The sequence below is a fragment of the Macaca mulatta genome, chromosome 13, assembly GCF_049350105.2.
Source record: "Macaca mulatta isolate MMU2019108-1 chromosome 13, T2T-MMU8v2.0, whole genome shotgun sequence".
Classification (NCBI taxonomy): Eukaryota; Metazoa; Chordata; class Mammalia; order Primates; family Cercopithecidae; genus Macaca; species Macaca mulatta.
The window spans coordinates 24,754,191-24,769,880 of NC_133418.1; the positions used below are offsets into that span (position 1 = coordinate 24,754,191).

The 15,690-nt window shown below is 39.0% G+C and overlaps 1 protein-coding gene across 4 annotated transcripts in view; it reads left to right on the forward strand.

Annotated features, from left to right (window-relative positions):
• LOC701504 (immunoglobulin kappa light chain) overlaps positions 1 to 15,690 on the forward strand; it is a 676,887-nt gene that overhangs the window by 152,764 nt on the left and 508,433 nt on the right. Inside the window, exon 1 of one of the 4 annotated variants that reach the window (XM_077959050.1) lies at positions 6,139 to 6,214. The exons of the other annotated variants lie outside the window; for them this stretch is intronic. Within the exon in view, the coding sequence (XP_077815176.1) occupies positions 6,166 to 6,214 (49 nt within the window). The 5' untranslated portion in view covers positions 6,139 to 6,165. Of the gene's footprint in view, positions 1 to 6,138; positions 6,215 to 15,690 lie in introns of those variants that run through there. 4 annotated transcript variants of the gene reach the window in all.

A 15,690-nucleotide genomic window follows, 5' to 3' on the forward strand; every position in this document is an offset into this window, starting at 1 on the left:
AGTTGACATAACAATTGTTTCATTAAATTGGAAGAAACGATATGATAAGCATGTGACCATTTAGACTTAATACAATACTGGATATGTTGTCAACACAGGGCATTAGGGTGTGTGCTGGAGTCATAGATGTAGCCCATATAAAGCAAGAGCAAATAGAATTGATTTTGCATATTTTAGAGAGGAAGTACAGAAAATGTGGACCCTAGGGGACCTTCTGGAATGTTTCTATTTATTGCCATTTCCACTGGTAAAACTCAGAGAAGATTTCAACAGTTATCAGGATGAAGTTCTAGGGATCACAGTCATGTGAGGCATTCCCTGCACTTGGATCTCCAATGAGGCAAAGGGAAGATGAAACGCATAGTGGGATATGGAGGCGCAAACAGCAGAGACAGCCTCCTGGTCAGCTGTCATAACATGAGTGAGACTAGGAGACAATGAGTGAGTGAGGGCGACATGAGTGAGACTGGGAGACAATTATGCTGTACGAAAGTCACCAGCCACAAAAGAGCATATGCTATATTCCATTTATGTGAAATTCTTAAAAAGAAAGTGGAATCTATACTAACAATAAGCCGACCAAGGATTTTCTGTTCTGTGAGGTGAAAAACAAGTTGCTTCCTGAAGAGCAGGACAAAACTTTCTGGAGTTATAGAAAAGTTGTTTGTACTGATTTTGCTTACAAGAATGTATTTATTTATAAAACCGTATTTAACAGTATACCTAAAATCAGTGTATTTGATTGGAATCATTTTTTTATTCAATAAAATTGGTTAACAGTGAATAGTGAGTAATTGCAAATCCAATTAAGTAACATTGTCTTCACATCTTTTATTCTTGCAGTGTACTGGAAGCTACATGAGCCAAAAGTTATTTCTGGGAGATAATCACAGGCTGATACTAAAGAACTGTGTATCTTCTGGCAATAGCTCCTTTTTCTAGGTATTTTTGGATTTTTCCAAGAATTTAAATGTATTTCACAGGTTAAATCAAAATGGTAGGCTTTTAATACACATTTCTTATTTATATCAGCTAAAATTCTAAGCAATAAAAAGTGATTAAAAATTAACAAAGAATTTAAATGCAAGGAAATATTTTTTAAGTTAGGAAAAGAGACCCAACATATCTTATCATATACATTTTTCGTAAATTAAAATTACCTATCAAGAGTTCTTATAAAATCTGTAATACTTTTTACCAGGTGTGTTCACTAAATGTTTAGATATACAGATGGATTCCATTTTTCTTTTTTCTTAAGTTTTTTTTTATATTCATAACAGATACCAGTCTTTAATTTCTTTGTTTTCTTATATCCATATTAATTTTTTGATTACAGGACACTATGACCTCCTGTAATAATTCTGAGAGTATTTTTTTGGTTCACATGAATCTTTGTGTAACTTTGATAAGCTACTTGTCACTAAACACCAAATATAAAATTGGAGTTTTCTTTCTGGGTAACTTTTTATTACAGATTTCTTGTTACTTTTGAGGCAAGACATAGGCAGGACTTTACTCTGGACCAGATGTGACGCTGGTCAAAACAGGAACAGGGTTCTGAAAGGACCTTTTCATAAGGCATGCTCACTAATGCCAGGACAGTTTACCACTGCCATAGCAACATCCAGAAGTCGCAGCCCCTTGCTATAGCAACACCTGGAAATTCCTGCCCCTGCCATGGCAACACCTGGAAACTGGGGCACACCATCCACTTTCTAGCTATTTCTGAACAACCCACCCCTTGATTATCACATTATTAAAAGTAGGTATAGATGTGACTGTAAAACTGCCCCTGGCTGCTCCTCTCGGCCCTCTGACTATGAAATACCCCTGCTCTGCAGGAGTAGTCACAGAGTGTAACACCACTGCCGCCTAATAAAGTTATTTTCTTCTATCACCAGCTTACTCTTATATTCCTTCCTGAACAAAGCTGAGAACTGGCCTTGCATCAGTATTGAGCCAGCCACTCACCACTAGAGATGGTGAGAGGCAGCCTTTGATGTGGCAGTGAGACAGCAGAAACAGCGCAGAAGGAAGAGAGCAAGACACAGCACGAGATGGCACTTTATGAGAAGAAGGACACAGCGATCAGCAATGGGCAAGACAGCTATTGGAGATGTGGCAAGACAGAGACCAGTGAGAGAGGGCGAGACAGTGATCAGCGCTACAGCCATCAAAGCTACAAAGTTGCTAACATTGCAGAGCTGTTAACACTGGCCAAAGGCTGTTTTAAGAGCCATCATCTTTCCTGACAGGCAGTGGAGCCCTGGGGATGGGTAAGTGGCCACAGAGCCACTGCTTCATGCAGGCCAGCTGCTCCACGCTCCAGTTCCCCCACAGGAGCCCAACCCACCCAAGCTGGGGAACCTGGAGAGATCTTCACACAGGCCCCACGTTAGAGACTGCTTGGCACCATTTCAGCTCCTGCACACCTGTAAGGGTCCCCTCTGCACACCTGCCCTGTATCGGATGATCCAGGGAATCAGGCCTTTGGCTAGATAGTCCATTTGAAGTCTCCCATAGCACACCTGACTACATCCTCATTGCTCTTTCTCTTAGTCATTTCTCCCCCAATGCCATTTTATTTAACCATCAGCCATTTATCCTATTTTCTTTCTGATATATATGTTTGGTTTGCAGTTTTGGCTTTGACTCACTGCTAATTAGGTTTGTGCAATTGTTTAAGGCAGGACACTTGGATGTAAGAATTCTCCTGTTCTGTTGACTCTAAGAAGCCAGAGTCACATTGTTCTACGGCCCCAACCAGACCTTTGGGGCTCACTGTTGGCCACCCCACTGAGGCTCCAGGATTTTCTGCATTGTTCAGTCCCTGGATATTCCAGGATTTCCTGGCATTTGGTGTGGGGACACTCTTAGGCTGATACTGGGGTACTCTGTGTTTTCAGAATTTGGTATTTTAGGCCTCTACCTGGATGCTCCAGAGTTTTCAGCCTTGACATTCCTCCTTGGATTGTGCATTGGAGGCTCACCCTACAGGAATCTTGGTTTGGTTTGCCTTTTCTTATTTTCTGCCCTAAAGTTATCATTTTCCATAATTGTTTTCTTATTGTCACTTTATTTACACTTTTTCTTCTACATTTTACTTAATAAAAATATTGCTTAAAGCCCAGTGCGGTGGCTCATGCCTGTAATCCCAGCACTTTTGGAGGCCAAGGTGGACGGATCACTTGAGGTCAGGAAGACCAGCCTGGTCAACAGGGTGAAACCCTGTCTCTACTAAAAATACAAACAAATGAGCTGGACGTAGTGGCACATGCCTGTAATCCCAGCTACTTGGGTGGCTGAGGCACGAGAATCACTGGAACCCAGGAGGCGAAGGTTGCAGTGAGTCAAGACTGCACCATGGCACTCCAGCCTGGGTGACAGAGTGACAGTCTGTCTCAAATAATAATAATAATAAGTAACAATTTAAAAATAAAAAATAAAACTACTGCTTTAGTCATATTTTTTCACTAACAAATGCTTACATTCCACTTTCGGAACGTCTTGCTACCTATATGTACACCTTCTATGCAGGAAGTGGAAATCTGAGATGAGAACAATGATGGCCCAGTCACTTTTCCTCTTGTTGGACTTAGAAAAACTTCTGTGTCCAGTAGAAATCCTTGTTAGAAATGGGGACAATGGCGAGCATCACACAGGACTTGCCACTAGGGTGTCTATTAGGTTATTGGAGCAAATTCAGATTCAGCTTAAAGAAAAAGAAACTCATTTTCTATCACAACACTGCTTGGGTTCAGCACAAATTAGAAAACCAAGAGAGTTGTCTTAAACATGATTCCATACATTATAATACTATTTTACATTTTGACTTATTCTGTAAAAAAGAAGAAAAGTTGTCTCTTGTGTGCATTCTTTTGTGACCCTTTACTGCCATCTGTTATTCGCCAGTGTGGTGGCACATGCCTGTTATCCCAGTAAGTAGCTTGGGATTCCCAAGCAGGGAAGCTGAGGCCAAAGAATTGCTTGAACCAGGGAGATGGAAGTTACAGTGAACCAAGATCATACCACTGCACTACAGCCTGGGTGAGAGAGCAAGATATTGTCATTAAAAAAAAAAAAATTGTAGCTTTGAAGCTTGGAATTTTAAACATCTATTTGACGAGAAATTCATAGTTCCTTCTCTTTAAAATAATGCAATGTTTCTTTCAAGAATGAGCCTGGTTTGATGCTTCTCTCCCCAATGTGATACAAGTGTGGCATAAATCTATGAAAAATTCCATTTCCCTGTTCCTACAACTACTACCTGGGATTGAAAAACTTCTTCCCTTGCTCTAGTCATTTCTTCTACACCCAGTTCCACCTAATCTGTGACTCAAAACAATACTTGTCAGGAAAGATTCTGGAAAGAGCAAGAAAGACTTCCTTAGAGGTGTCAGAGATTCCTGTACCAGTATCTGTCCAGCTCTAGGGGGGGTTGTGAGTATGAGCAAGACCAGAGCTTGTAAGTCTTCTACTTACTTTCACTCCCACTGTATTTCCTAACAACAACCACAGCAACACCTGTAACATCATAGGACAAATGTTTACTACTTCCAAGGCTTTTGTCTCAGTAAATCTCTTCTACATCTATCTCAGGCAGCTAGGTTTCATACTCTTACAAATAGCATTGTAGCTTTCTGTTCATAATTGGAAAAGTAGACAAGACCCAGTGTAATATAGGCATTCCTTAAGCCAGTTACCATTCAGTTTTTGGATCACCATTGCACACATATACCCAGCATATGTCTAATATATATGTAGAAATCCATGAAGCAAGAGTTACAATAGCTTGTATTTTCTGTTGTTATTGTATTTTACTCTTATATCATCTTCTCCTATTTGTCATTAAAAAAAAATCTGTTCACATCAATCTAAATTAATTATTGGATCACAAGTAGATAAAACATTTTATTTGATAACACAATGACCCAATGAATATGTTTCTTTTGCAAGACATAGTCTTCATTTTCAAGATAACAAGCCTGACAAAATTATATTGGAGCAAGTCCACAAGTAATGATGGTAGCTTATCCTTATTGTCCTGAGGCAAGAATAAGACAAAAGATAACAAGGTAGAATAAAGATTACATAAGAAAGACGGGCAGCAACAGTACATGGTAACCTTTTATAGGGTAACATTTTGATAATGGATGATGAGAAGTAATGAGTTAGGGATGGGTGAGAATGATTGAAGGTCTGAGTACTTTAGCACAGATTAAGACCAAATTATTAGGATTTAAAGAGTTGTGTAGAGTTAGTGAAGGAAAAGCCTTAGAATTAAATCTGGCTGTGGATAAAACATTCTTGAGTTAGACTGAAGACTCTTTTCAGTGCTAAGTAAGTATATTTATGATAATGATGATGACTGTAGTGCTGAATATTTAATCAATAAAAACAAAATTAATTGTCACATACATAATGTCCCTGAATACTATTGTAAAGGTTTTATCTTATTTCTATAAACTGTCTACAGCACTGTAAGGTAGGTACCACTATTGTCACAGTCACACAGATATGGAAACTGAGACAGAGGGAAGTTAAGTTACTTGATCAATTTCAAGCAATCAGCAAGCCATGGAGCATCTATGTCAGGGCCTGCCAGGACATGGGACTGTGAACAGAAGTTTTTGACTTTTAACTCAAAGACGGATGTGTCTGGGTTAATGGAAAGCTTCAAGACCCTCACAAATCATTACTAACAAGCAAATGAAAAGTGTATCTGGAAGATTAAGTTTTAACAGACTCTTCATTTCAATAGATCCAATAATGCCCTTAGGGAGATGACTGGGCATATTGAGGATAGGAAGAGAGAAATGAAAAAAGAGCCTCTTATATTGTTCTTAACAGCCTTGTGGCCAAACATCATCTGGGTGGATTTAGGTGATTGAGGAGAAGAAAGACACAGGAGTGAAATTCTGTGAGCACAAGGGGGAAGTTCTACACTCAGACTGAACCAACAGACTTTTCTGATCTCTGACAACCAGGGAGGCGCAGGATGTTCAATGCAGAGAGGAAGAAGCAGGTGGTCCCTGCAGCTGGAAGCCCAGCTCCCACCCAGCTGCTTTGCATGTCCCTCCCAGCTGCCCTACCTTCCAGAGCCCATATCAATGCCTGGGTCAGAGCTCTGGGGAGGAACTGCTCAGTTAGGACCCAAAGGGAACCATGGAAGCCCCAGCACAGCTTCTCTTCCTCCTGCTGCTCTGGCTCCCAGGTGAGGGGAATATCGGGTGATTTTGCACATTAGTGAAATCTCCTGACACCTATAGAAATATATTAAAATTCAATGTAGATCAACAATTTTGGCTCTACTCAAAGACAGTGGGTTTGATCTTGATTATATGAGTGCATTTCTGTTTTCTTTCCAATCTCAGATACCACCGGAGAAACTGTGATGATGCAGTCTCCAGCCACCCTGTCTTTGTCTCCAGGGGAAAGAGCCACCCTCTCCTGCAGGGCCAGTCAGAGTGTTGGCAGCACCTTAGCCTGGTACCAGCAGAAACCTGGGCAGGCTCCCAGGCTCCTCATCTATTATGCATCCAGCAGGGCCACTGGCATCCCAGACAGGTTCAGTGGCAGTGGGTCTGGGACAGAGTTCACTCTCACCATCAGCAGCCTGGAGCCTGAAGATGTTGGAGTTTATTACTGTCAGAAGTACAATGACTGGCCTCCCACAGTGATTCAACATGAAACAAAAACCTTGACAAGACCATCAGTGTTTATTAGATTACACCAGCTGCTTCCTTTACAGACAGCTAGTGGGGTGGCCACTCAGTTTTAGCATCTCTGGTCTATTTGGACATTTTGGAGTTCAAGTTCTCAAGTCCAAAATTACTTATGTTAGTCCATTGCATCATACCATTTCAGCCTGGCTATTATGTTCATTTAAACGCATTTTAGGAGGCATCTCTGTTTATGGCATCACAAAGAGTTTAATAAATCTTCTGTGCAAAAATAAACAACAAACACACTTTTAAAGCTGAAATATCAAAACTATTTTAGCACTCTGAAAATTGGTGAAGCATAAAATAATTAAGGATGCATATTCTTTTTAGAAAACAAAAGTACTAGTCCTTTGAGTAAGGACAGAAAAAATCTGTAGCCTTTTGCCTGTGACAGCACCCTTCTATTCCCAGCTCAGTCAACATGAATTACAGAACTGGAGTTTTACCAATGTGAGGATAACAAATGAAACTGGCAGCTTGCTGCCAAAGGGGGTAGACTTGAGTAAAGCCAAGGAGTGGAAAAAAATTCTTCAGTGTTTCCAGCTAAACATGTAGAACTCCACAGGAAATGAACAGAAAAAGCCCACAGCTTTGCTAGTCCAAGATGATGCCCTGTTTGGGGCAAGTAGTGCATCTGCTGATAGTAAATAGCAGATTCCTGGATAAGATAGACCCATATTGCTGAAACAATCTCTGCACACATTCCTAGTGACCTAGAAGCTATAGAGATGAGTGATGAGAACCAGGAGTTTCCAGTTCAAAGTAAAACCAGAGGGAGGTAAGAACTAGCTGCATTTTGCATGTAGTTTGCTCTTTAAACCACACACAGATGGGTTGACAGAAGATAGATGTATACACTCCAGATATTTGAGCGAAACGTCTCAAATCATTGGTGACCACTTCGCTGTGCAGACACATGTGCAGTTCCTATAAATTCAAACTAAAGATTGATATTAAGAATAAAAAGAAACAGAGATATCTGTGGTCAAACACCATGTGAGATACAGATTTTTCAATATCATGCATGAAAATACATTTAATACATCTAATCCACTGAATATTACAGCTCAGCCTATCCCATCCTAAATGTGCACAGAACACTTACATTAGCTTTTTGTTGGTCAACGTTATCTTACACAAAGCTTATCTTACAATAAAGTGTTGAATACCTCATGTAATTTGTCGAATACTGTACTGAAAGAGAAAATAGTTGTATGAATACTAGTTCTGTTTCTACTTGAATGCATATCACATTCACATGATCTGAAAAGTCAAAAATTACAACTCCAACTGTCATAAGTCAGACACTATCAGTAAGTAGTAACTAAGTAGAAACTTAGTTTCTAAGTTGTTAACTTCTTAGTTAACAAGTAACTAAGAAGAAAATTAAAATATGATCAGAAAAAACAAATTCCAGGCCTGACATGCTGGCTCAAGCCTGCAATCCCAGTACTTTGGGGGCCTGATGCAGAAGGATTACTTGATGCCAGGAGAATGAGACCGGGTTGGGTGGGCAAAATAGTGACACACTTATCTTACAATTAAAAAAAAAATAGGAGACAGTGGTGGCATGCCCCTATAGTCCCAGCTACTCAGGAGGATGAAGCGGGAGAGCAGCTGGACCCCAAAAGGTTGAAGCTGCGGCAAGCTATGATCACACCACCATGCTCCAGCATGGTTGAAAGAGTAAGACCCTATTTCTAAAAAAATTAAGTTTAAAATAAGAAAGCCCATAATCTTAAGAGAGTTACTACAATATGCTATCAACAACACACAATTTTCAGTTTAACAACTCCTGGAAAAAAACAGAGAAGTATGAACAATATCAAAGGAACAAAAATAAAGCAACAGAAAATAGTCAATGAAAGCTAATTCTAACTTGCCCTAATTATTAGATTTAGCAAAGACTACAAAGCAGTTAATATGCAGGTGTTCAAATAATTATTTTTAAAACTATGATCATTGGTATAAAAAAGAAAACATTTTATTTAAAAAAGAAGATTCGGAAAGGAGGGCCTCAAGAAAAGACGTGGAAAATATAAAAAATGACCAAATAGGAACTCTAGAAATGAACATTGCAATAACCCAATTTAAATATTTATTAGCTAGGTCTAAGAGCAATTTGAGATGGCAGAACAATCAGTTAACTTGAAAATAGAGGAAAAGAAATTATTGAGTCTAAAGAAAATATTTAGGGAAAAAAAAGAAGACTTCAGAGATTTATAGCTTAGAGTGAAGGATATCAACAAATGTATAATGAGAGTCACAAAGGAGGAGAGAAAGAGAAAGTGGCAGAAAAAATATTTGGAGAAATAATGACAACAACTTTTCAAAAGTAATAAAAATCTCAAATGAAAAAATTTAATAAAAACCTTTTAAATAATCAGTAGAAATTAATAACTGAACACATTATATTAAAATGTTGACAGACAAAGAAAATCTTCATTGCATCAAGAATGAAAGCAGACACTTTATACAGAGAAACAACAACATAGCCATTGGCTGAGTTTTCATCAGGACCAATAGAGGGTAGAAGGAGTGAAATGTCATATTTAAATGCTGAAAGGAAAAAAAAAGAAGACAAACAGGAAGTCTATATCCAGTGAAAATACCCTTCAAATCTAAAGAAAAAAGCAAAAAAATTATTTGATAAACAAAATACATTCATTCATAGCAGCTTTGTCTTGCAAGACATTTGAGAGAAAATCCTTCAGAAGCACAGGAAATGACATGAGACAGGATCTTGGCTCCTCTGGAAGAAATGATGGCCTCAAAAGTTGTAAGGAACAGTAAGTCTAAAAAGATAAAAATACACTTAATGATATTTATACAAAGTTCAAGACAGGAAAACCTAAATGATTGTGTAGATGTCAGAAAGACAGTTACTTTTGCTGGGTGGGAGGGGTGACAACAGACAAATTGTCCATGAGGGAAGCACAAGGGAATGTGAAATACTCTATCATTCCACTGGGACAATGAATTACACATAAATTTCATTCAGTTGCACATTCAAGATTTACGCACTTTGGCTACTTTATCAATTGAAATAAAACTAATAAAAACCAAACCTAGACACTTTCACACTAACCAGTAATCACAGCCAAGAGCCCAGACTAATTTGGAATATTACTATTGTTATCACCACTTCATTACCCTTTCTTGACATTTACACTTTTTATCCAGCTGCAGTTTGACAGCTCTACCTCTGGCCCATTCTTTTGGAAGACCCCATAGCCATAGGTCAGGTAACACCTATGGAAGACTCATAAATGACATGATTGATTAGTATTTACCAGACAACAAGTTATATGTATCACAGACTGTCCTATGCAGAGGATACAATACGTGTCAGTGAGAGAGTCCCTCTAGCACAGAAAAGAAGCGTGAACTACACCTTCAGAATATGGTCCAGTGCTTAGAGTTCATCAGATGAACACAGATGAAGGTATCCTCTCATCTGGACATAGGAAAGTGAAATGACTGCGGGTTCTCCCCAGATCAGTGGCCTGTGGATCTGGAGACGTGTACATGAAACTCACATTGGTTCACATCCACAGTTACTTCCTGGCTTCACCCATAGGAATGATGGTCTGGCTTCCCAGTTACTTAGGAACTCTGCACACAGGGTGTCAGTTACTAAAACGACAATTAAAAACAGTGACTTTTGTTAAATGTATATCGGTAGGTACATCCTGGAGGAAAAAAAATGAGTAGAGGGGATATATTTTAATATCAAATAAAAAATCACAACCTTGTGACTCCTGTATCTTCCCATATAATTCATTAAGGTTATACTGACATTTCACAGTATCAAATGAGTCTTATAATATTCATCCCTGTAGCTTTGTTCTTCTCCAACCTGAGCCCACGTTTGGGCCATCCACTGGCATCTGAGTACACTTGTGAGATGATCGCTGTCCAGACAGGATTACTGGGGCAACTCACAGGCAGCTCCATGCTGAGTCTCCCCTCGAACTCTCAGCATCACTGACCCTGAAGGAGTGTCCTCCTGCCCTCCACAGCACCCAGAGCACAGCCTGCCCTGACATGATTTCACTGCCCAACTCAAAACCTCATCACAGATTCCACTGGCTCAGAGACAAAGTCAGGTCCCAGACAGAGGCTGCTGTGGGGACCTAAAAAAAAACACATTTTCATCAAATTTTCTGTTAGAAATTTCCAGGGAATAATAAGTTGAATTTCTATACATAGTTACTATCTTAAAAATAAAAGCTATTTGTAATATGAAAAACATAAAACATGGGAAATAATTAAAACACACAAGAGCATCATATAGTCAGAGACTCCAAGTTCACCTAATCTAATTTTGAGCTCCCTGCCTTATGTTCCCTTTCTATGGTGTCTATGTGCTCCACCCTTATCAAATATATGTTCAAAGAATTATTTTAACCTCTAATAAAAGATTTAAAAAGGAATTTGTAAAGACAACGATTCAACAAATAGAGGCTCTCAAACAGAGACTAAACTATGAAAACAGACCTACTGGGAAATTTAGAAATGAATAGCACAACAACTCAATTGCTGGAAACCATCATTCTTAGCAAACTATCACAAGAACAGAAAACCAAACACCGCATGTTCTCACTCATAGGTGGGAAGTGAACAATGAGATCACTTGGACTCAGGAAGGGGAACATCACACACCGGGGCCTATCATGGGGATGCGGAGGGGGGAGGGGGGAGGGATTGCATTGGTAGTTATACCTGATGTAAATGACGAGTTGATGGGTGCTGACGAGTTGATGGGTGCAGCACAGCAACATGGCACAAGTATACATATGTAACAAACCTGCACGTTATGCACATGTACCCTAGAACTTAAAGTATAATAATAATAAAAAAAAGAAAAAAAAAAGAAAAATGTATTAGATAAACTCAACAGCAATTTAACATGACACGAGAATCAGTGAACTGAAAAATTAGTCAATAGAAAAGACCTCATATAAAGAAGGAAAAATTATAAAGAAGAATGAATAAAACCTCAGACATTATAAATCCATGTGTAGAATACCAACACATTTGTATTAGGAATCACAAAGGAGAAGAGAGAAGAAGCTAAACATGTGTTCTTATCTTTATGCCCATGAATACTCCATGTTTAACTCCCACTTGTAAGTGAGAACATACGGTTTTTTATTTTTTGTTTCTGCATCTGTTTACTTAGGAAAATGGTCTACAGCTGCATCCAAGTTTCTTCAAGGGCATGATTTTGTTCTTATTTGGGGCTGCATAGTATCCCATGGTGCATATATATCACAGTTTCTTTATCAAATCCACAGTTGATGGGCACAATAGACACTGGGGACTACTAGAGGGAACACAAAGGGAGAAAGGGCAGGGGCTGAAAAACTACCTATGGGTACAATGTTCACTACCTGGTTAATAATTTCAGTTATACCCCAAAACTCAGCATCATGCAAAATAACTTTGTAACATATCTCTACATGTATGCTCTGATTCTAAAATAAAAAATGAAAAAGAAAAAAATGGAGAAATAATGAAAAACATTTTTCACAGTGATGAAACTCATTAATCTATACCTGAAAGTAGCTAGTGAAACCCTTTTAGGATAAGCAAAATGCAATTCATAACTATACACATTATAGTACCAATGTTGAAAGACAAAGACACAGAGAATTTGGAAGGCATCACTAAAATACTGACTTACTCTGTACTAGGAAGCAATAATAAAGCAATTGGCTAAATTTTCATAATTACTAATGGAGGTGGGAAGACAGTGAAATGATATATTTAAATGCTGGGGGAGAAAATTCAGCCAGAAATTCTATATCCAGCAAAACAATCATTTAAACATAAAAGCAAGGTAGAAATGTTCCTTCATACACAAAGACTAATTCATTAATAGTATACACGCCTTGTGGAAAATTCAAGAGAAAATTCTTCAGAATAACAGGGAATGACAGCAGACAGCAATTCAAATTGAAGAGAAGGAAGCAAGCCCTTAAAATGAAAGAAATAAGACGGAAGCTACAAATAATGTTTACCTGATATAAAGAATAAGTCCTGGAAAAAAAACAATTATAATAAATGTCACAATATCAGTTACATTGATTGTGTTTTGAGGCTCAGTTGCTGACTGCGAACCCGTATAAAGAAGGCAGTGAGAGAATTGGAAACCTTCCATGTTTTGATATGGATCATGACATGAAATGATCTGGATCTTGACACTCATTTGTACCCTAAAGATTTGAACCCTTTGCACGGTGTGTTTTACCTTAAATTCAATAAAATAAAACAAAGGTAGAGAAAAGAGCAGGAAAAATCCAAATATGTCCCTTCTGCCACTCAGGCAACACAGATTTTACCTCTCTTAATTTCCATAAAAATATAAAATATATTTATGTCAGTTTGCTCACAAGAGAGGCCCACCACCTTCTCCTTGGCTGTTTCCACCTCACTGCACCCACCAGGGGATTTGCATACTGTCCCCTAGAGAGGACCTTCCCTTGTGAGTCTGAGATAAAAGCTCAGATCTAACCTTGCCTTCACTGATCAGGACTCCTCAGTTCACCTTCCCACAATAAGGCTCCCTGCTCAGCTCCCGGGGCTAATACTCTGGGTCCATGGTAAGGGCAAAAGGGAGATGAGGGAGGACAATGGGGTCAGGGCTTGAGTTCTGTGGGCCCTGCCACCTCTCATGTATTTCCTGTCCTCGTGTTACATGTGTCTTGTCCTCCAGGATGGGGCATGTGATGTCTAGATCTGTGAGAATAAGGAAGATTTCAGAAGGAGCAAGGACATGTACTTTAGTGAAAGCTGTCACACAGAAAGAGGGGGATGGGGTAGGTGATTCCTAGGGGCCACTTTGTACTTTGCAAATCTTGGTTCTTTTTAAACCTGTATGTTTTGGGAGTATTAACCAAAATCACCCACAAAAAATAATTGAGCAAAACGTAAAGAACGGACAGAAAATTGTTAAAACAACTCACAATATTTGTACATAACCTTGCACTTCTCTCTCATTATTTCAGGATCCAATGGAGCTGTTGTGATGACCCAGCCTCCACTCTCCCTGCCCGTCACCCCTGAAGAGCCGTACTCCATCTCCTGCAGACCTAGTCACAGCCCCCTTCACAGTAATGGATACACCTATTTGAATTGGGTCCTACAGAAGCCAGGCCAGCCTCCATGGCTCCCGATTTATTGGGTTTCCAACAGGGAACCTGGAGTCCCAGAAAGGTTCAGTGGCAGTGAGTCAGTGATAAATTTCAGGCTTAAAATCAGGAGGATGGATGCTGAGGATGTTGAGGTCTATTGCTGCCAGCAAAGTACACATTATTCTCCCACAATGGTACAGTCCTGAACACAAACCTCTCTGCTTGCTGTGGCCCAGCTGGCCAGATGTGTTGTTTCTGTGGAGGGAAGGCACTGAGGATTCTCTTAGATGCCTAAAGTGGAAGATGTTGGAGAACTCAGAGGATTTGGTGCAGCTGAGGGCTCTTGACCATAAATTTCTCAGCTACACCTCAGGCACCACATTTTAAGTTCCCATCAGCTGCAGCAGCCTTTGCATGACAGAGTCTGTAAAATGGAGGAGGTACCCGTGCCCTTTGAGCAATGAGACACGAGAGAAGAGAAAGCTCACTGAGAGCTCATTCTAATTCTCTCTTCCTTCCCTACATTCATTCATCAAGTAAATTCATTCTGCATAACAGGCACCTAATTGAGACTGATTGCTGGCAACACAAAACTGATACATTCTTTTGATTTGGTTTAGCAGTTACTAGAATACATACATATCGATAAGGTTTAGTGATATTAAAACAGTTTCTCTCCTCTTCTCCACCTCCCCCCATGACTTTTTGTAAGGCAGACCTCTGACCAGGACAGCAGCAGGCACAATACTTTATCCTACTTTTTTCAGGGAGTACCCAAATAAAATTCTTCACAGTCTACATTTTTAAATTACTAGATATATTGTAGCAAATGTATGCAAAAATAAAGACCTAGTGCCAAAAGTCTTTGCACAGTCTCAACAACAGCATATTGAAGTAAAAAAGTAGTTTTCTGAACTCCAAAGCTGGGTTTCAACAATAAGGACCAAGTCTGAGATAATAAAGGAACATATGTATGGCATCTTAAACAGAATTTGGATCGTTACAAGACAATATATAAGCCAACTTTTTACCCAATGAAAAAATAACTATCTAAAGACTTTGAGCAGAGGGCAGTACGTGAGACTGGTGGGTTGTGTTTGAGATATGAACCCAGATGGAAGTTCTTATGTATTTCCTAGGAAGAATCACAGAGTTCAGAGATTCCTGCCTGGTGTTCAAGGTGGGGCCCTGATGCCACCGCAAGCTCCAGAGGAAGTACTGCACCATACAGAGTTCTAGGTCATTAGTGACTCAAAGTTACCTTAGGTCGTATCACACATTCCAGGTCAACACAGCAGGACATAGATGAGTTTCCAAGGGTTGATTCTGCTTCCATGATTTTCCTAGAAATAATTTGAAAGAGAAATTATAATACACTATATGTGTGTTAGGGAGTAATAAGTTGAGGATGTGTGGTGTATAACAATCTTGCATATTTAACAAGTTAATACAAGAATAAAGCTCTAACTAAACTGACTAATTCAAATGAAAGCATGAGTCAAGAAAATCGGAGGGAAAAAGATGGTAGGTTTAACCCTAACTTTATAACAATTGCATCATAAATAAACAAATTTTCCAAGTAAATCACAAAATTATCAGACAGGATTAAAATCAAAGATGTGTGTTAATTATTAAATACACACTATAGGAAGAATATAGAATGGCTTTGAAAATGAAAGAATGAAAAGTACATATCATGCAAAACTGAGCAAAAGAAAATAGGTCGTGACTTAAATGCAAGAGATGAAAATGGACATTCTATAATTATAAATGGGTAAATCCATCAAGAAGCCATTAAAATTCTAAATCTGTCTGCATCTTGTATT